The sequence below is a fragment of the Megalops cyprinoides genome, chromosome 7 (assembly GCF_013368585.1).
Source record: "Megalops cyprinoides isolate fMegCyp1 chromosome 7, fMegCyp1.pri, whole genome shotgun sequence".
In the NCBI taxonomy this organism is placed as follows: Eukaryota; Metazoa; Chordata; class Actinopteri; order Elopiformes; family Megalopidae; genus Megalops; species Megalops cyprinoides.
Genome location: NC_050589.1, coordinates 25,395,081 through 25,415,955, shown reverse-complemented (window position 1 = coordinate 25,415,955; position 20,875 = coordinate 25,395,081). Strand labels below are relative to the sequence as shown.

At 43.0% G+C, this 20,875-nt stretch overlaps 1 protein-coding gene across 4 annotated transcripts in view; it reads left to right on the top strand.

Annotated features, from left to right (window-relative positions):
* Nucleotides 1–20,338, top strand: part of arhgef10lb (Rho guanine nucleotide exchange factor (GEF) 10-like b) — a 91,414-nt gene extending 71,076 nt beyond the window's left edge. For all 4 annotated transcript variants that reach the window (XM_036532780.1, XM_036532779.1, XM_036532778.1 and 1 more), the window contains 7 exons: nt 1,019–1,105; nt 4,356–4,570; nt 5,342–5,499; nt 8,706–8,848; nt 13,627–13,798; nt 16,922–17,044; nt 18,309–20,338. In XM_036532780.1, the coding sequence (XP_036388673.1) occupies nt 1,019–1,105; nt 4,356–4,570; nt 5,342–5,499; nt 8,706–8,848; nt 13,627–13,798; nt 16,922–17,044; nt 18,309–18,850 (1,440 nt within the window). In that variant the 3' untranslated portion in view covers nt 18,851–20,338. The remainder of the gene's footprint in view (nt 1–1,018; nt 1,106–4,355; nt 4,571–5,341; nt 5,500–8,705; nt 8,849–13,626; nt 13,799–16,921; nt 17,045–18,308) is intronic.
* Nucleotides 20,339–20,875: the final 537 nt, after the last annotated feature.

Below are 20,875 nucleotides of genomic sequence, written 5' to 3'. Positions count from 1 at the left end.
GTTTCTGCGTTGCGGTGTGGAGTTAGCGCTCAGAGCCTGCATCTCTGCAGCAGGAGAGCCCGGCTGAATTCAAGAGCCAGCAGTGGGCAGCCTTTGAAAGCACCATTTATCGAACCGTGGGGAGCCATCGCCTGTTTTGCATCCTCAAAACGCCACACTGTTAAAGCGGACTGTTGGGTTTCCCTCTAAAGCCTGCAGAAAAAAAACAAATCTTTCCTAGAGCCAGTTCTCACGTTTCCCCACTTAGACACCAAGCCCAGCGTGTTTCGTCCGAAGTATGATATTGTACGTGACTAAATCACTACGATTCTTCATAGATGCTGCGGCAAACGACTCTCTGTAAAATGGATCATTGAAGTTAGGCATCATTAAATGTAAATGCACAACAGAGGGACATCAATTGTTAGCACCTAGTCTGAGCCTGTGAACGTGAATGTGATGTAGAAGAGACTGAAACTGACTATAATAATAAAATCTAATAAATCTAATAAATCTAATCTAATAAATCCATGTATCAAAAGGAGCACCGTGAAAAATAAAATTTCATATATTTTCATGAACATTGATATGAAGGAGCCCCTGTCCCACTGAGGAAAACAAAGAAAACACCCTTCTCATGACACAAAACCACTTCAAAAACTGGAAAACTTCCGAAACTGACTTTTGTTCCCCAAAATAGTAAACTCCTAATCTGAGGAGGTGAATATCCATCCTGTGGTTTTTGAAGCATGCTGTCACAGAGCCCTACAAATTGACCTGAATCAGATGTGACACAGGGGTGAGAAAAATATCATGCAGGTAGTGATCTGATTGGCTGTCACACAGCTTCAGGGCCTGGTGCATATTATATTTTATAGTCCTGATATTGTTGCCCCCAGATACCACATGCAATGGCCTGCACTGTGCTATAGAGTGGATCAGTCTAATGACAGGAAACACAGATGCATTACCATAAGGAAAGCCTCCACGGTGAATGTGCCAGTGGTTAATGGAAGAGTTTGTTCTGTTCTTTTTTTAGCTCCAAGCTGCCCTTCACAACCCGGTCCAGTGTGCGTTGCTTGGATTTTCAGCCGCCAGCACCTCCCTGCCCCAGGGCTACCTCTGGGTAAGTTAGATCTTGCACAGCAGATCTCCTGTGCAAAGCATTCTGGGATACTTTGGGGTTTCATAAATCTGGGCTTTATAATGTGTGATGTAGTATGGGGTGGAAAGGAATGGCTTTACTGAGGGTTTTGTGAAGAGTGGAGAAAATTGTTCTGGCAGACAAGGGAAGGGCAATCCCTGGACTTTACCGGAATTCCGCCAGATTTATAAAAGCCGGTCAAAGCAAAATGCCTATGGAGGTCGTGCAGTTCATCTCATTTATTTTTTCCCTTCTCCTTGTTAGGTACAGAGTTCAGTTCATAAGGTAATCCTTTAAAATGATATCAGGTTTGACAAATCCAGTTGAAGCCTTTTTGAAAATAAGAAGACCCTAATCTATAAATTCATATGTGTGTGTACTTGTGTGTGTGAGAGTGTGTGTGTGTGTGTGTGTGTGTGTGTATGTGTGTGAGAGAGAGAGAGAGAGAGAGTGTATGTGTGAATAAACACACATTGAAGTTTTCCAGAAGGTCCAGAGAATCAGGATTTAGTTTAGTTTTCAACAGGATTTAAAAGATGTGCTTGGGATTAAGAAGAAAGGGATATCTGGGTGGATTAAATTTATGTCACCCTAACCTTTTTCAACTCTTCCAAATAATCTGGTACTGCAATACCGCGTGTATCACTGACACTGACCTACCATAAAACTGCAATATATCTGAGTGCTGCCCAGAATGTACCCCCAGAAATTTCCGTGTCCTCTGTATAAAGTGAAATACCTCTTTACCTTATCTTTATTTGTTCCCCTGCCTGCTCACACAAAATAGATGTCTTTTTTCATAATTTACAAAGGAGTATCATCCACAATATTGGGTGCTTTTCACACGCAGCCAAATGTACCACAGACCAGAGACTGGCATGTTCATTCAATCTGAATGATGATGCAAAAAAAAAAAAGAAACATAAAAAACAACAAACCCTTCTGTGCCTATTCGTATAACGAACCCCCTCAAATGCAGTTGGTGTTTGACTGTGATCAGCCTGTGAAATCGCACATGTCTGCATTGCAATAGCAAGAACACTGCTCTTTAATCAATCCAAATGAATCCATTTGCACTTCCTCTCCTCCCAGTTCTTTATACTCTGGAATTCAGCAGAAATACTGCATTTAAGTGAAAGGGTAAAAAAAATCCCAAAACAAACTCTATCAAGGTGTCTTTATGAACAATGTGCTGTTGGTTCTGTTGATACCCTACAGATTCTCCCATGCGATCTACTCTGGGCCCAGGTTCAGCTTTATGAAAAGTGACAGTGCATTTACTCTGGGGGAAGATCTTGCTGCCGTCCTCTAAGACAAGCAGTACCCTGGGTGTGATGGGAAACAACCCCAGCACCAATATCAACTCCTCCAAATGAGTTATCATGGTGTGGCCCTGCCTGCTGAGCTTTGTCTGGGGAATGCAATTCAGCTGAGCTTGTTGAAGAATTGGGTCAGAGAGAATGAGTGTGTATGTGTATATATGTGTCTGGGGAGGTGGTGGTGGTGGTGGTGGTAGTGGGGAGGGGGGGGGTTAGATGAGGCTGTTGGTGCTTCGATATTTTTAGGGGAGTGAGCAAGAAGATTAGCTCATTCTGTCTGACTGGGTCTGTTGCCACCTTCTCCCAGCACATCATGCCTGTGTGTCCTTTCCCTCATTCCGTGGTGCCAAGGGACCCAAACGGACCTGGTTCAGCAAGCTGATTGAAAACCACAATAATAGAAAGTGGAAGCAGAGTGCCGTAGTCATTAGAGTTCCCAACCTGCAAAGGTGTCCAGGTGGGGCACAGTTAGTGTACCGTCGAGAAAGGTATTTCCTGTGTTGGGCTGTGTAAAGGAGTAATATGTAAAATGTTAGCTTCATAAGCTGTATGCATTATGTCTGTACTGTACTTACGTTACATTACCTAACTCCACCCGCCTATAATTTCTGATAAATGGGATAAAATATCCGTGCTGTGTTTCAGGGTTCAGCTTCAACTGGCATAAACCAGAGCTTCACAAAATTAAAGTGTTTCATTATTATTGTTTGTAAGTCGGCAGGGATAAGCTGTGTACACAAAGGACAACTCTGCTTAATGCGTGGCGCTGAAGAACCCAATCCCTCATACTTACTTACATTCTCTTGGTAGCACTAGCGCTGAGCTCTGCCCTGTGCTCGCAGAGCTTAGAGAAGTGCGCTCAGTGCGCTGAGAGACACATGCTGCACGGGGCTGGGTCAGTGCTGTGCTCCGACACGGCTACCCCGGGGACATGGCCTCCTGCTCTCCCATTGGTGTTAGATTCAACTTCTGTTTGTTAAGGGGTCACTTGAGGGCACACTGTTTTTTTTGCTCCAGATAAGCCAGTTTATAATGACTCACCAAGTTATATAATGGAGCGCAGTGCTATTCTAATGCTACTTTGCTGTTTGTATTCCGGACTGGGTTTTTTTTTTCAAATGCTTGCTGTACGTTAACTTCTGAGGACCTGTGTGTCTGCCAGGTAAATAAATAATACGTGAATGAGACTCACTAGGAAATATTGGAAAAATGTCTCTTTGAGACAGTGGTGATTAATATGCAATCACAATCAATTATTCAGATCTAATTATTAAACTTACACTTTTGTCCTCATGTGTCCTTATCCTTGTTCCACTGCATGGCTGTATTGTAGCTCCAGTGGAGGGTGGCAGTGCATGCTGGTATTGCTGAAGCTGGTATCTCCATGTTGATCCATTGTACTGGCATTGACTCTCTTCTCAATCTATGACTCAAGCCTTACATAAATCATAACTTAATGATAACTTCAAAAAATTAAACTGTAAAAATGACAGCGAGCATTTTTAAGTTTTTTTTATATCTCTTTCTTCTCTGATGAAAAGGTCTCAGAGTATTCAAAAAATGTTTGAAGTTAGAGATGATACGTTCAATCTCTTACAGCTTGTCTCCTATTAATTTGAGAGATATTTAAAGTTTGGGAAGGAGGGATTTGGTATAAGAAGGAATACTGGATATTTTACTTTACCCTGAAACCTTAAATTGCTGACAGGATTAATATCTAAGAAGAGAGAGAAACAAATATAGACACAGAAGTTTTCTGTGGTGTTTAAAATTTCATCAGGGCATCCCTGCAAAGAGCACAGCATGAATGGCAAATAGATACAGCAACAGAAATTGCATGTCTTGCAGCCCGCCTTTGCTGGGGGGCATCTTCTGCCCAGTGACCCCTGTAACCTTTGACTTCCTCTGTGCAGGTGGCCAGTGGGGGAGACTCCACCCAAGGTCAGGTGGACATATTCTCTCTGAACAGACCCACGCCCCGCCCTGTCAAGTCCTTCCAGGTGGGGGCGCCAGTGCTGTGTCTGGAGTATGTGTCGGAGCCCAGCCTCCCAGAAGAGGTTGAGGGTGGCGCAAGGGAGAGCTCTACACGGGTTGGCAACACCATCTGCGCCGGTCTGCAGGATGGCAGGTGAGACAGGAAAACATTTCACAATATCATTTGAAGAGTGATAGTGATAGTAATAGAAGTCCCCCTCACCCTGCCCTCTTGCCTCAATCTCCAAAGGGTGGTCCATTAAAAAACATAGCAATAGATGTGCCTCTTCTGTCCTGTTATTGTCATCAGACTCTGAATAACGTTGTTAAAATCAATTTAACTGCAACATTCATGTAAGGAAACTAATGAGTGTTTTGGAACAAACATTGATACTGCTGTGCTGTTTCCCGAATTCAGCTCACACAAAACCCATTTACAATTCATAGGCAGGCCTCAGAGTCCACAGGCAAGGAGAATGTGACTCTCGAAATCTGTGTGAAACACAATCAAAGCTAATATTGCATCCTGTCGGCCTTGATAGATCAAGTGCACTTTACCTTGGCTCACACACCAATATTTCAGATTCTTGCTCCTTGTTATCGAGGGAAAGTTTATGCCACTCTTGTCCAGGTTCCATTCCACTGCTGAAAGATGGCCCATTCCATCTGCAATTCAGATGTACAGATCACTTTCTACTTTTTCTGAGTGTATTTCTTCAGGTGTAATATAATAAGAAAGGACAAATAAGGAGGGCTTCAGCTAAATAAAATGGCTGAATGCATAGGCATGCCTCCTACACAGCTTTTTACAAGCTCATTTAATAAATTGGTCTTTGAAGACAACTGGTTTTGTCACCTGTGCATTTTGATGCATGAACTTAGATTTTATGGCTCTCATGTCCTTTTGTTGTACTTAATTTCCCAGCATCCTCGTCTATGGCAGTGTGGACACTGCTGCTCAGTGCCTGTTGACCTTCCGTAATCCTGAGGGGTGTCCAGTTCTCTGCCTGAAACATTCTGCCAACTTCCTGTTTGTCGGCCTGAGGGATGGAACAGTGATGGTGTACAGCAGAAAGGGTGGAGGTGAGACCCCAGCCACGGTCCCATGACATGTAGAAAGAACAGCAGTTACCAAACGAATGAACAAATGTTGCAGACTTAGTACCCACCTCGCCAGATTCCATCTTGGCTCCCCTACTCAGCTGTAACTCGGACCTCTCCTATACTTCCTAGTCTTTCTGTCACTCTATTATATTGCTTAATTGTTGCACGTTAGTATTTATGGTAGCATTAGTTATCACAGACTGTGTTATAAATTGACAGGTATTCAAATCTGGTCTGTTGTGTCTTATACCATTGTTCATGCAAGTTTTTCACTCTAACTTTGTAAATTGTCCTTGATAAGAACTGTATGTCTGTAAAATGGAAAAATGTTAAAGGAAATTAATCAATGAATGTTTTACATTTTTTTTTTCCACAGTATTTCACTTGGACATATATTTGACCACAGGCCAGTTTTAGGCATCGTGTAAGCAAGGCCATCAATGTGTGTTATGTCTCCAACACCCTGGCCTTATATGGCCTTATAATTAATAAATGAATTTTCTCCTTCATGAATTACTCCAGTAATGAACTTCTTGAACAGCAGTGAATATGCAATGCATTGGTTATTGCTTTGGCACCTGAAGGTGATTTTGAATTCCTGGTGCCTTGATGCAAGGTTATGAACTTAAGACTCCAGTAGAAATCCAGAAGTACAAAGTGATAATACAAAAATGTGTAAAATGTTAAATTGAAAGCCTTTTCAGCTCCCCTGGGTGTCTGCTACAGAGGTGAATTTTTCATTTATGTCTTGTACATAAACAACCAAGGCCATCTTTTTTTCCCTTGTTCTGAATTTTGCCGAGCTTGTGTGATGCATTCATGCTGAAAACCATGTCATGACACAAGTGAAAGAACTTCTATAATACTTGTTTAATAAAGAAAGCAAAATAACTCATTATAATCTGAAAAGGAAACAACATAATAAAACTTGGATTCATTAGAGGAGAGCTGATGATCCTCGGGAGCAAAGTGCTTTAAAAGACCATTGGACATACAGTATATCATATGATACAATTGCAATTTATCATTATTGCTGTTACATTGCTTTTGCATTTACATTTACATTTTTGTCATTTAGCAGATGCTCTTATCCAGGGCGACTTACATAGGTTACAGTTTTTACACATTATACATTTACGCAATTGGATATTTACTGGGGCAAGTCTGGGTTAAGTACCTTGCCCAAAAGTAAAACAGCAGTGTTCCAGCAGGGAAACGAACAGCAACCCTTCGGTTAAGAGCCCTCCTCCTTACTACTATGCCACATTGCTGACAGCACTGTATTAATAATAGGCATCAGTATTATATTATAAAACCACAATCCTGCAAAACCAAAATTAGCATAAGTGGGTGTGTCCAAACAGAAATCGGTTTCAGCATCCCATGCTGACATTTCAACTTCCTGTCCCGAGATTCTGATATGGTACTGAAAATCTTTAAGTATCAGACAACATGGCTGCACCTGGATCGCATTTGGAGCACAATGTAATTTGCCTTAAATGGACAGAGCTGTTCTTTACCATCTGTAGACATGATAGAGGAGGAATGATGTCATTTCTCACTTCTCTGCTCTCTTCAGTCAGGCATGAGGTATGGCTCGGGGCTTATAACTGAGTCAATAGTCTCCCAGAGTTACAGTGAGATTGCCCAACAATGGTTTCATCACTGTGCCTAGATTACCTCTTGTATCGCTGTGTCAGTGAAGCAATTCCCTTTCTCAGCAAGTGTGTTTCCACTGGAGCAGAAGGGATCATTTATTATGTGTGTTTGCCTTGCAGTTTAAATATTACTTTTTTCATGTTGTTTAAAAAAAAGCTCCTAAGGGGATGAGGGAACAAGACAGTCAGTTCGCTTTTTGTTAACCATTCATGTTCAAGATAGTTTTTGACCAGTATGAGTAAGTCTGATGCAAAAAATAAAGGAGAAAAATAGACTATTCATTCTGTATGCATGAAACTGTGTTGATCCTAAAAGAATATAAATAGTAATGATGGGAACAGCGAAATGGAATGCAAGTTAGAATGAATTACCGTAATTGAGATGAATTGAATATGATGCCTGACGGCAAAGAAATAATTCAGAATGAAACTCCAAAATAATATATTATATTCGAAATACAAATGCAGCACCTTCTGCTCTACCTTGAAATCATTCTATCAACCTTGAAATCATCAACCTTGCTTCAAGCTTCAAGCTTATATCAACCTTGAAATCATCCTAGAAAGTTATTATTTCCCATTAGTTAATGTTATGTGACAGTGCTGCACAGTTACTGTTTTATGATTTCTTATGAATGCTTATTGTGTCCAACTATAATATCCAACACCCCCCCCCAGCACACCCGCCCCCCCCTACTCGCTGCCCGCTGCCTGCTGCCTGCTTCACCCCAGCAGGGTGTTTGTAAAACAGCTCTGTGGAGTGGCTCAGAGGAAGTTTTAAGAGCACGAAACAGGAAAGAACGATGAAATTTAAATGAACACAGGGAAATCACACAGGGCATTGTGATGCTATTAATGTTACCAAAAGCAGAAGTAAACAACTCCAAATGTTAATTAAGGGCTCGCTGCACCTCGCTCTCTGATGTTGATTCATTAACACGCAGCACAGGAAAAGTTTATGCAGCCTGTCTCAGAGGGCCTTACATGGTGGCCGCAGTGTGCATGCCCTAATTAGAACCCAAAGAGAAGGGTCAGCTTCATTTTCAGGGAGATACAAATATGTGTATGTATATAAATTACACTTAAGGAACCACATGATAACAAGTGTCTTGTTATCACCTCAGTAGGATTGTACCTGGTTTGTTGTGTCACAGGTGGAGAGTAGTTAAGGCCAAACAAATGAGGATAGAAATAGTCATCTGATTGAAAAGTCATGTGGGCTGTGCTATGAGAAAGTGGAACCCAGGGAAATTTTTTTGGTTGGGCATACTGTACTTTGAGGGGATGTGTGCCTACCCCAACATTTTCCACTGGGTTCATTTTTAAAGCCATATTGACTTATTTTTTCCCCAGAAAGCTTAAGATTATTAGTGTTTTTAAGTTGCAATTAAAATTCCATTTTAAATGATAATTAATGTGTAAGAGGCACATTCTGGTAATTATTTGTATGACTGCCAGCACTGCCTTTTAAACCTAATTTGGAAATCTCGCTCTCTGAAATGCCACCGCTTTCTCTGTGTGTTTTAGAGGAACTCTGGGACCCGGATTCATGCCGGCGGGTGGGCGTAGGTTCGCAGCCCATTCAAACCCTGCTGGCACTGGAAGATTCTGTCTGGGCAAGCTGTGCCAACCGGGTCACCGTGATTGAGGGCTGCAGCCTTGCCACGCAGGTAGGCACTGCCACCAAGATGCCACGCTGCTGAGAGGAACTCAGCTCAACGAAATAGACCAGAATTAGCTGTGAAGAAAAGAGGAGGCTGTCTAGGCCCACGCTTAGGTCTCTCAGTGGGCAAATGCCGACTGACAGGATCGATTGGTGTTGTAAGATCAATAATGCAAATGATTTTCTCTTTTGATTTTTCTATCACCTCGAATCTGCGGAGCGCTAAATTTGTGTTTCTTTTCATTACGGGCCATTAAACGCAGAGCCAGCCTGAATGCAGCCAACAGAGGAGTCCCAGTGATTCTCCTCAGGTTCACAGCAAAGGCTAAGGTCTCATTTCGTTCTCTTGAGCTTCTCAAGAGCCTATAATCCTCTGCTCTAACTCCCTGGTTGTATAATGAGACCTTTCTGTCCCCTAACATATGAGCATCGACCCGCAGCCTGTGGATGCCACAGTTACTCTGTTGCTTTCATGCGGTAATCGAAAACCCTCAACATCTCATGGGATCGCCTTGATTTGTGTGATTGTGGCGAAAAGTTGGGAGATGGCGTAGTGTTACGCACTACGCCATTTTGCACCTAGTCCATTCCACTGATTGATCTCAGCGCTTGATGATGGTGCTGAAGACTGAAATGCAATCAGCAAATACATCAGCAATGCTGTCAGCAACGCATGCACAACCCTCTGTTCCAGAAAGAGAGGTAAAGCGAACAGGAAGATTTATCTCCTTCCCAGCCACTCTGATGGAATACAGACTGCCTCAGATCCTGCCATTATCACAAGCAGAGCTATCACACAGAAACAAGTCTTCTACATTACTAAATAAAGAGACATTAAAGTGGGAACTGCTACGTGCATGGAAGTACTTTCTCTCTTCGTGAACATACTGTACTGAAATTAAGTGGCACAGCCCTGTGTCATAATGGGGGTCACTGTTCTCTGGCAACCCTCATGCATTTGTTTTTCTTGGAATCGCTACCGTGGGAGCAAAAGGTGAAAAGTTGTATTCGGGCAAAGTTGTGAGAAAGAGAAGGTGCACGTTTTTCCATTTTTCAATGCTTGTTCTTGCTCAGAATGGGGTTAAAGGGGCAGAGGTGTCAGTGCCCCTGTGTGGAGTGGAGGAGGGCATGTGCTTTTGGGGGAATCCGGGTTCACAGCAGGGAGGCGGCTGTATGCTCTGTTGCTGGGGACTGAGTGCTGAGCATGGAGCTCTGACCTCAATCGATGAACATCAGTCTGAGCTGCCTGCTATCGACTCTGCATGCTAAGCGGTGGGCCCCTGCGCGCCGCAGTGTAAATACAGAGCCGTGAACACAAGTAAACACGTCGCAAATCACACAAAGTCCAGCCTCCTGGTTCTGATTTTGTCTCTGCGTTTTCTTTCTACTCCCTCTACTCAGAGATACAAAGACGCATGCCCCCCCCCCCCCCCCCCCCCCCCCCTTTGTGTGCTGAATTATGACACAACATCTTGAGCTGTGGGTCTGTGCACACGAGGTGTCTAATCTTCCTCTTCAAAGCCGAGCCGGGGCCGTCATCTGCGGATCTCTGATCACTGTTGACGGCTGAGCCACCCCTCTGGTTCCTCCCCTCTGAAAGCTGTGTTTTTTGTTTTTTACAAGAAGAGGCTTTTCAGCCCATCTAAGTTTGTCATTCTTCCTCTAGTCTAAAGTACATCTAGTACCTGATCCTGAACACTTTTAGAGTATCTGCTTCCATTGTGAGCCCTGGTTGTTTATGAAAAAAGAAAAATAAATCCTAGCATCAGTATGAAATTTACCTTTCCTTAATTTTAATCTGTGCCCTCTCCTTGTACAGACAGAACTCACTTTGAAACTCAGCTTCTGTAGTCTACTTTTTTAATTCCTTTAAGACCTTTCTCCAGTTGCTGATACTTAAGTGTCTTAAGTTAAAACTGTATTTGATACTCACATCTAGTCTCATTGCATTTCTACTTTTTGACAGCTTCTTTGTCATCCTTACAGTGTGTAGCTCTGAAATGGATGTAGTACTCTAAATGTGTTCTATCAAAGCCATTGCATAATATCAATATAACCACATTTCATTTTTACCTTTTGCTATATACTGTATCTCTGTATGCTGTTTGGCACAATGTCTGTATTCAGTGAGACTTGGGTCACCTACAAATATTTACAGCCAGGTCGTAGTCCTATTGTACATACTCTAATTCTAATCTTACCCATAAAGTTGTCTTTCCTTGAATTGATTTTCCCCTGTGCAGAACTTTGCATTTGAAGTCAGTTGTGTAGTGTTGTTCTGAAGTAAAATAATGGCTTAGAATCAGTCTGTTTGGAGTGCTTGTATGCTCAATGATGCCACCCTCCTGATGCTGCTGGTTCACAGTCCTGATCTGACAAAGCATCTGCCGTAGAAGCGTAAGATTTGTTGTTGAGGAGAATTCAATTTAAAAAGAAAGAATGAAAAACAAAGATGTTGATTCTTCTCTGTGCACTCTGACAGAAAGGCAGGTCCCTCGTAGGCGAAGGTGGAGGAGGAGCATGCCGTGGCAGTATGTTGCAGGGGTCTGACTCACTGCTTGCCCCGCTTTAGCTAATCAATCCTGGCGATTGTGAATGAGGAGGAAGGTGAGCGTCAGCCTCCTGACCTGCCTGCAAGCCACTCTCACTCTTGCTGACCCATGGCGTGTGTGGGCACGACTGGCGCCTTTCTCCAGTACCCTAGTCCCTCATTAAGAATGCCTCCTCTATCCTCCTCCTCTGGAAAACGTCAAAAAAGTGTGTAATCTTCCTGGGCATTAGATCATAGCTGTTATTAAGGAAGAGCTCAGCTCTGCTAATTACAGCAATCCCGTTTGAAATCCAAAGGACTCTTCTGCAAGAGGGTCTTGGACCACACAACCTCTCCCCTGGCCCGAGCACGAAATTCTGACAGGGTTATGGCGGTGCCCTCCTGAGCACAGGCTGCTGCAGAGGACGACGTCTAGTTGGAGTGAGCTCACAAACCTTACACAACGCATCTCTCAGAGATAATGAGTGGATGTGTTAGAACAAGCCCTGGCTGGGCACTATGTTGCCTGCTGTCTGTTAATGGGTGGGCCTGTTTCTCCAGGCCCCTCAGAGCCTTGAAGTCCATAAGGGACCACCAAGATCCTGTGAAGATGATGACTATTACTTATTAGCAGTCTGAGTTTATGTAGGGGGCTTCATTAAAGAGGACTCATGTAGCACTGGTTGAGCAACTGGAGCTCCTGGAAAACTGCCTCATCCTGGAAATAGTTAAGCCTTTTGTACAGGTCGACTGGATGACCAAATAAGTCTTTCATTAGTCATTACCTTACATTAGCTACTTAATGCAGTGCTTCTTACATTAATGTCTTACCCAGAATTATTTACATTGGAATTTACGTTACAATTGCTTACAGTTTTTACAGGTTTCCCATTAATACAGCTTTATATTTACTGAGGGAGTTTGGGTTGAAGCCCTTGCCCAAGCATACAGTGGCCCACCTAGGAAATGAAGTGGAAACCTTTAGATTACAAGCCCTGCTCCATATTGTTACATCACACTGCTGCCACCAAGTAATCACGTGCAACTGGAGTAGTGTTGCCACAGCAAACCTAAGGCATAATCTTTCAACAGTCTACCTTCAGTAGTCACTCTTATACATCCTGCAGCACACTCTGTCCTGCTCTTTGAGCATCATGTGCTATTCTCTGTTCTTGCGTTAATTACCACCCAGGATTCCCAGATTGATGCTTAATATCCGCCAGCCTTTTGTGATTTTATCCCAGAAAGACAGTCATACTTAATTGATATTAATTTGAAAGTGATGGATTGCCTTGGCTGTAATTCAGTGGTTGGCCATGTTAAACCTTAGAATAATTGCATATTTTTTATTGGACTCATCAAGAGTGACCATTATATTTCACACAAAGGCAATTATGAGTATTCAAAGATTATTTAATGAATGTTATAGATTTAGGTGAGAAAATAATTATTATATTAATGCAAAGAAAAAATGGTTGGCTCCTCTAATGTGTCATACTCTCACAAGGTGTGTAATAGGAATAAAAATGTGATAATAAAAAAGTCCTTACATTCGTATTTGTTTAATAGTAAAATGACAGTGGGGGCACATTTCATTGTTGCATTGTGATAAGTTATATGACGTTGACCTCTACTGCAGCAGATTCTAGATTTTGATGCTTTATTGGCAAGACAAACCAGTACAGCATTGCCAAAGCAGCCTATATGAAATGTAACTAGTTAAGTAAATATTTACTAACTATGTGGTGCAATATAAAAGAGATACATGCATACAAATATATGTCCATACAGTACCAGTCAAAAGTTTGGACACGCATACTCATAGGGTTTTTCTTTATTTTTACTTTTTTTTTTACACATTTTACAATCATTGTTAAGAAATCAAAACAATAAATTAACACAAATGGCATTATGCAAATAGTGACCAAATAATGTGTTAAGCAAACCAAAGCTATCTCATATTTTATATTCTTCAAAGTAGACAAAAAATATTTTTTGAAATTAAATTTTTTTTGAAAGAAATGTATTCATAGGCATCAACTTCACTATTCATATTTGCCCTAAGAAACAAACTTAAAGACTTTAAGCATAAGTCTTTAGATCAAAATGTCTTTGAATGGATGTTTCTCATTATCTTCTTCAGGTGTGTCCAAACTTTTGACTGGTATTGTAGATAAATGTATGATAATTGTGAAAGACAGATCTTTTAATATTTAAAGAAAGCAAAAGTCCTTCTCTCTCCTTCCCTTTGGCAGAGTTTTGAGGCACACCAGGATCCCATGGTGAGTGTGGCTCACATGGTGCGTGCAGGGGGCGGAGTATGGATGGCGTTTTCTGAGGGCTCATCCATTCGCCTGTTCCACACAGAGACACTGGAGCACCTACAGGAGATCAACATATCCACACGCTCGACCTTCCTCAACCCAGGCAAGTTCCCTCAGGCTAAGGAGAATAAGCTGACAAAATGGACTCCTCTGAGAAAAACAGAAAGAAAACACATCTCTCTTTAGACTATCATTATCAAACAAAAAATCCCTAAAAACCTAGGCCTGGATTCAGCCTGTATACTTGTTCCTTGGCTTTGAATGTGAGATTTGTGGATGGTATGGATTTCTTAGGCCTCATGAGTCTGGTGATTGCTGTCAGCAAAATGCCTACTGTTTGTCATCAAGGTGGGTGCTGTCAAGCTCCCAAGTGGCTCAGTGGTTAAGGCATCCACAATGAGGACATACTAAGCTCTACAGCCCAGCTTTGGTCCCATGTCATCAGTCAATGATGATGAGTAGCCCACAGTGGTGGAAGAGATTGGCTTTATCCCCACGAGGGATAGGGGTAGAGTGTGTTGGTAAGAGTTGCTCATCTTGCTGTACACAGGCACCCTGTGACTCATTAGGTGCTTGCAGGTTGCTTGTATGATGTGTGTCAAGCAGTGCCCATTCTCCAATTGGTCTTAGCTCACAGCAGTGCGCTGGCCAATTTGCAGTGTGAAAAACAGTGGGGGTGACATCTGAGTGTACTCCTGCATAAGTACAGTAGTTTTCGCGGTAAGGCAAGCATAACATATCCAATTGCTGATTCCGAAAAAAGGAAAAATGCTACCCACAGGTGGCGGTTAAGGTCTATACACTGCCCCCCCCCCCCCCCCCACATGTAAACTTCTTTAAAATCCCCTAATGCGATGAAAAGTGCAATATAAATGCAATTCTTTCATCCAATAGTGAGATGCAAAACTCTTTGTGCGAGAGAAGCACCAATTACACCAAGGCTTTTGTCTCAAATTTGGACAGCTTGGTTTTGTTGTTAGATCCGGTCCCCTTGCTCACTGCTCCAGGGACAGACCCACATAAGTATGGATTTTAAGACCCACAAGAGCGGTAATGAAGATACGGGTTTAGAGGGAGGAATTAATAACAGGAGAAAATCTCCAAGGAGTTGCAGAGCACCAGAGACAAAGCATTCTCGGTCAGGGATTTATTAGAAAGGGTTGCCATGGAAACGTCTTCTTCTCAACTTCAACTTCGACTCCAGGTTGTTTGTGTGTTTTTCCTTCCCTCTCCTCTCTCTGCACCATCATCAATGTTGCAGACACCTGAATCTGGATCCTCGCCACATTCTCAAAGGATAAAATATTCAACAGAACCTCTTGCTTCTACCTGTAGACAAGCCCAAAGAGGAAGCCAGGGATTTTTCTCTGAGCAGATTAACCAGTGGATACCTTACAGTTGCCATTTTCTCTGTATATGTGACTGGTTGACCTTAAAATGACAATTTTCCATCGTCTGTGACTGGTTTTAAGTTTTTCTGAAAGAAAAAAGCGCAAGCGCTTTTGACATTGAGACATTTTGAGTCAAATAACTTCAGCTCATGGCTTATTTTCTCCACCAAGCATGTCGGGGCCTGTAGAACTGTGTTTTGATTTTTCAGCTTTGCAAAGCGAAATTCTCAGCTTGTCAGAATGAATGTAGATCAGAGGAAGCGGGGTAGAGGGAGTACGGCAATCTGGCGGCAGCAAGAACTACAGATTTAACCTTGTTGTAGACCTCACCCTTCAGCAGATCCAGAGTAACCACTCTGCACGTCTGGATGTACTTTATGTTCCATGCTGCTTGTTCTCCTGTGCCTCTTGCCAGGTTGTTATTTTTAAAGAGAGAGCATTGTCATCCATCCTACCGGGTCGACTAAAGGTGACATAAATGTAGAATAAACAGACAAACCTGCACACAAAGTGTTTTACATCCCACTGGAAAGTCGTCATAACAAGGTCCTAGTACAATTTTAGGCACTTTTCAAAGCTATCCTAAATAAAACTGATGGAGGTCCAATCCTTCAATGTATCACTCATCATAGGGGAATTTCAAACACAGTGATCCAAGAAGGTCCTAAAGCAGAGATTAATGCCATGTCATCTACTAGTGGTCTTATTGGCTGCCTCCTCAGGATAAGAAGAAAAATACATCTCACTAGACCTTGGTGAAATACTACAACAAAGCATTTATTATACAATAGACATCAGGTCCCCATATCCGGGTTTTCTCATGAATATCCCCTCTGTCGCTCCATCCTTGCCTTCCCGTTGGTGACAGAGGTATGGGAGAGGAAGAAAGACTTCTCCTGAGCTTCTCTTGATCGCCGCTGTCACACATTCATTCATAAGTAAAATGTTTGAGAGTGTCAGCTCCCACAAACTTATACTTGTGTGAGTAAGTGAGGACTGATCACACACCAGTGAGATTCTTACCTAGTAGGAATATGCTTTGCATGCATAACTCCAGTCAGTCACATGAGAAAACTACAAAGGCAGATCAAATAATGTCCTGCACGTACAGACTAACCATGTGGATTTGTTTGTGCTCATATGTGCAACTGAACATTCTGTGAACATGGCTCACATTTTTTGCTGTTCCAGCCAAAGGGGTCGTGTTTCACTGTAGACAGGAAGAGCTCCAGATATGAGGACTGTGTGAATTAGTCTTCAAGGGAAAGGCTCAGGAAAATGCCCTGTGCAAATGAGCTTTATCACCCTTTTTATCGACACAAATGACTGTCTGACATTTCTTTTTTTCAGTTTTCAGTACGCTAATTGCTTTTCTCCTCCTGTGCGAAGCAAACACAAACAGGAGAACAATATGATGTCATACGCTAATTGCTTCGTTAAATGATGCTGATCTCATGAAGCCTGTAGAATATTAATGTTCCACACAAGAGGGCTTGATCACCACAGACAATCACAGTGGCACTGTATAAAAGCAGAGCGGTGAGGGAGAAAATTGGAATGGCGTTCGCTGATACTTCCAGTTAAGACATGCGACGCATGGCTAGGGAAAGGGGAAACGATATGACCCAACACACACACACACACACACACGTGAGTGTGCGTACATACACACATTCATACAGATGCACATGTCCACATGCTATAGCCACATTCACACACAGAGCGCACACACACAGTCTAATGCAGTGCAGGTGTTAAACCGGATAAGGTGAGGAGGTGACAGTGATTGTGTAGGCAACAGTGGAGTGCTGCTAACGGCTGTGTCTGTCCCACAGGTCAGAAGACTGTGCGCGTCACCAGTCTCCTCATTTGCCAGGGGCTGCTGTGGGTGGGCACCGCCCAGGGCATAATCATCACTCTGCCTGTGCCCAAGCTGGAGGGCATCCCCAAAATAACAGGTAAAACATAGCCTTGAGGTACATGGGTGCATACAGCATCTTGGTACTTACAGCTGCAGGGCATATAACTAAGTAACAGGAGTCAAAGCAGCAGGAAATCTTCAGAATAACAGGTAAAGCACAGCACTAAAGTTAGAGCTGTAAGCTATATCTACACTTAGCCCACAATTCATAAATTTCTATCTAAAGTGAAAGTGCTGTTCAATCAGCAATAAAATACACTGTCCAACATGAATCTTTTGTCATATTACAATAAAATGACTCCTGGATTCAAAATTGCTGAGCCATAGTAAGGGATAAGTGTTATAAGGTGTTTTTTTTTAGCTTTGCACAGCATTTCTCCTCAAAGGTGGCTTGTTGGTTCTGACTGAATCTTGGGTTTTATCAGAGCTTTTGGGGTATATCCTACATAACATGTAAAACACAGCACTGAGCTGTATCTGCAGCGTACACTACGTACAGCAGCAGGGAGGTTTACCCAGAATTCTGTAAGTCTACTTTGTTGAGTATGATCTCCAATATGTGTAACACACATTACATTAAATTGCGTGATTTAGCAGACCCTTTTACCCTGAGCGACTTCCAAATAACTGCATCACTATACTGAGAGTAATTATTGAAAAGTGTTACAAGAGGTCAGTAAGACACTGAGCTAAGTTCTAAACTAGTGTAGAGTTCTTTTTTAATATAAAATAGGGATAAATAGGACAGATAGAGTGGAAGGCAGACTAGAGATACAGCTTGAAGAGATGAGTTTTCAGCTTTGTCTGTTGTAAATGACACATTAATGTAAATAGTGTACATAACAAAAATTATACATCTGACAGATTTTTATTATATTGAAATAATAGGACTGTATGCCTGGTCCTTGATGAGGTGATGGTTTTTATTGAGAGAAAGTGAGTAGTCATTTAAAAACATTTTTTTTTTTATCAAACAGCTTGCTTTTGGTGTAGTTATGAATCTTCCTGGTGTATTGGGGCACCCTAATATACAGGCCCTTCAGTTGATCTACAATCTATGCCTGTTTTCGTGTGGTAATACTGAAAATTGTGTGCTCCTGTTGCTACTTAGTTTCCTTTCAAGTCAGTTAACTCATTATTCATCCAAGTAGATGAAGTGGTCTTGCTTTTAAGGTATTGTTAGGAGCACTGTACCAAAAAAATTGATTAATGGACTTGCTGATTGAGCCCAAACACCCTTATGCAATGTCTCCAGATGGGAAAGATGATGACTGATGTACTGCGTGCTGTGTCTCTGATAGGGAAGGGAATGACATCGCTGAATGCTCACAATGGCCCCGTGGACTTCCTGGTGGCCACCTACAGCACCCTGTCCCCTGAGCTGCTGAAGCGGGACTCCATGGTGGACGGCCCAGACTCAGCAAGCGGAGGGGAGGACCGGATGGACTCGTCTTCCCAGGAGTCCCTGCAGCAGCCCAGCGACTCCCCCCGCAGGGAGCGCAAGGGGAAGGGCGTGCTGCTGCAGTACCGGCTGCGCTCCACCGCACAGCTCCCAGGGAAAGTCCTGACGGCCCGGCCGGACGGGGCCTCAGACTCTTCCCTGGAGTCTCTGGAGCACAGCCTGGAAGACGGCTCCATCTATGAGCTGAGCGACGACCCTGAGGTGTGGGTCCGGGGACGCCCCTCCACCAGGGAGGGCGGCAGGAGGGACAGGGTCACCTCGGCGGCGGTCATCTCTGGGGGACGGGGGTTCCGGCGCCTGGGGGCCTCTGGGACTACACCGGGCAGCGGGGAGACAAATGAGAGCACGCTTATGGTGTGGCAGCTCCCGCTGACTGTCTGAGGTGGTCACACGCTGTGTGGAGCAAGGCCTACTACTGTCAGAGAGAGTCTAAGGCAGCTCTTTCTACCAGCCTAGTGCTCATCCCTCCGTCTGGAGGCCAAGACGTGCATGATACGAAAGACACCTGCAGCACCCAGCAGGCAGGTAGACTCGTAATTGCAGCACCCAGGAGGCAGGCAGACTTGTCCTGGCTGTTCTAAGTGCTCCTGTCCATCCCACCATGTGCTGGTGCAACCGACACTGAGGATCGAGGTCACACACAAGGCTCATGTACCGTATGCTTGTGTGTGTGGCTCAGGCCTCAGCACATCCATCTGACTGAACTCACAACACTAAATGTGCACACAGAATGCTGTCCCCTGACAGGGATCACCCCTTCAAAGAAGGCGGCTTTCCACAGCTATGGAAGCAGTATTGAATGTGTATTTAAAAAAAATAAATAAATAAAAAAACTTTATCAGGGGTCAGGTCGTTTGAGAACCCACACCTCTGGTCCCTCATCTAGGAATGGTGACAAGCGCACTGTCACTCTCCTTAGTAGCAAGCAAGTAATGGAACTGCCATTGGGCAGTTTGGGCAGCTTGGGCACTGTCATTGGGCAGCCAGTTTTGTCACATTATGGAAGACAGACATCTTTGAATGACAGTTAAGGGAATAAGGATTAATGGTACTGTTTGTCTAATTAATAAATTTGTAACCTCTGTGAACTCTTCCCTCCACGCCAAAAGATGCACATTTTTGTCTTTGGCAATGCAAAGTATCCTGTTCTGAGCAGTTTGTCATTAATTTTCGAAAACTGGACACAGGGAAAAAGGACTTGGATTTCTTTCCAGCTGCTCCAAAAGGTATGACAGAGAGAAAACCCTGAGAGAACTGAAAGCACAGCCCGGCTCTTTATGTTTATTTTGTCACAGGTACTTCATGTTAATGGTACACTTTCCACTGTGTCACTTTGCTGTAAAATAAAGACAACATGTCTTATACAGGTACGAGCACTGGTTTTTCATATGGAAATTTCAAATTCAGCTCCAGTTTGATTGGATTTTCCAGGACCTCCCAGTTGCAATGAAAAAACCACAATACCCACAATTCAATCTGAGGCAGAGCAAACCATGGCCGGTTCACAAAATAAACACTCTCGCCACTTGTTATCATCCAGCCCAGAATAGGACTAAACACACACAAAGCCCTGCTGAATTAATGACACGCTAATCATGCGCCCTTCATCAATATTAGGCAGTCATCAGTGCCCTTGTTATGAGTATGAGCAGGCGTCATTAGCAGTGGAGAACCTGAAATCAGCTTCTGTGTTTCTCATCAAAGGAGCGAGGCGAGCAGTGACTGTTTCCTTGGTAGTTAGCCGTTTTATGTCACACGGCCTATTATGAGGGCCTCGCTGTTCTTGTTAGCACTCTCATTATCTCTCGCAGAAAGCAGCTGCTCCTGCACGAAGCCTCTTAATAAGCATCTCAAAGGCACTAAAACATACCAGGGAAACAAGTGTGACTGGGGGGGGGGGGTGAGGGGGGTGGCAGGCAACAAAAATGCCTGTGTTACTTGGATATACGGATGTACTTGCCCCTCAAATTGCCCAGGGGCATGTCTGAGAGATTGTAGGGTTTTGATTCCTGGGTAGGATAGTGCTACCTAGAGAGAAGTACTTAACCTGACCAGCTTCAACATCCATTTGTACAAATGTGAATAATATGTAACAATGTGAGTCATATAAGTTGCCCTTGATAAGGGGGGCTGCTAAGAGAATAAATAATGTAATTGAGTAACTTGAATAATAATGTAATTGAATAACAACCCAGCTGTAAGTATTTAATTGAGAAACCTATGTAAACACTCTTAAACATGAAGGGCATATGGCACACTCCTGTTATGTTTTGTAACATTAAAGAGAATTTTTTCCAATCAAATTTTCTATTATTATGGTCCTAATGGAATTTTAGGACTGTTTACATTACATTACATTACATTACATTACATTACATTGCATTACATTACATTAGATATATTTCA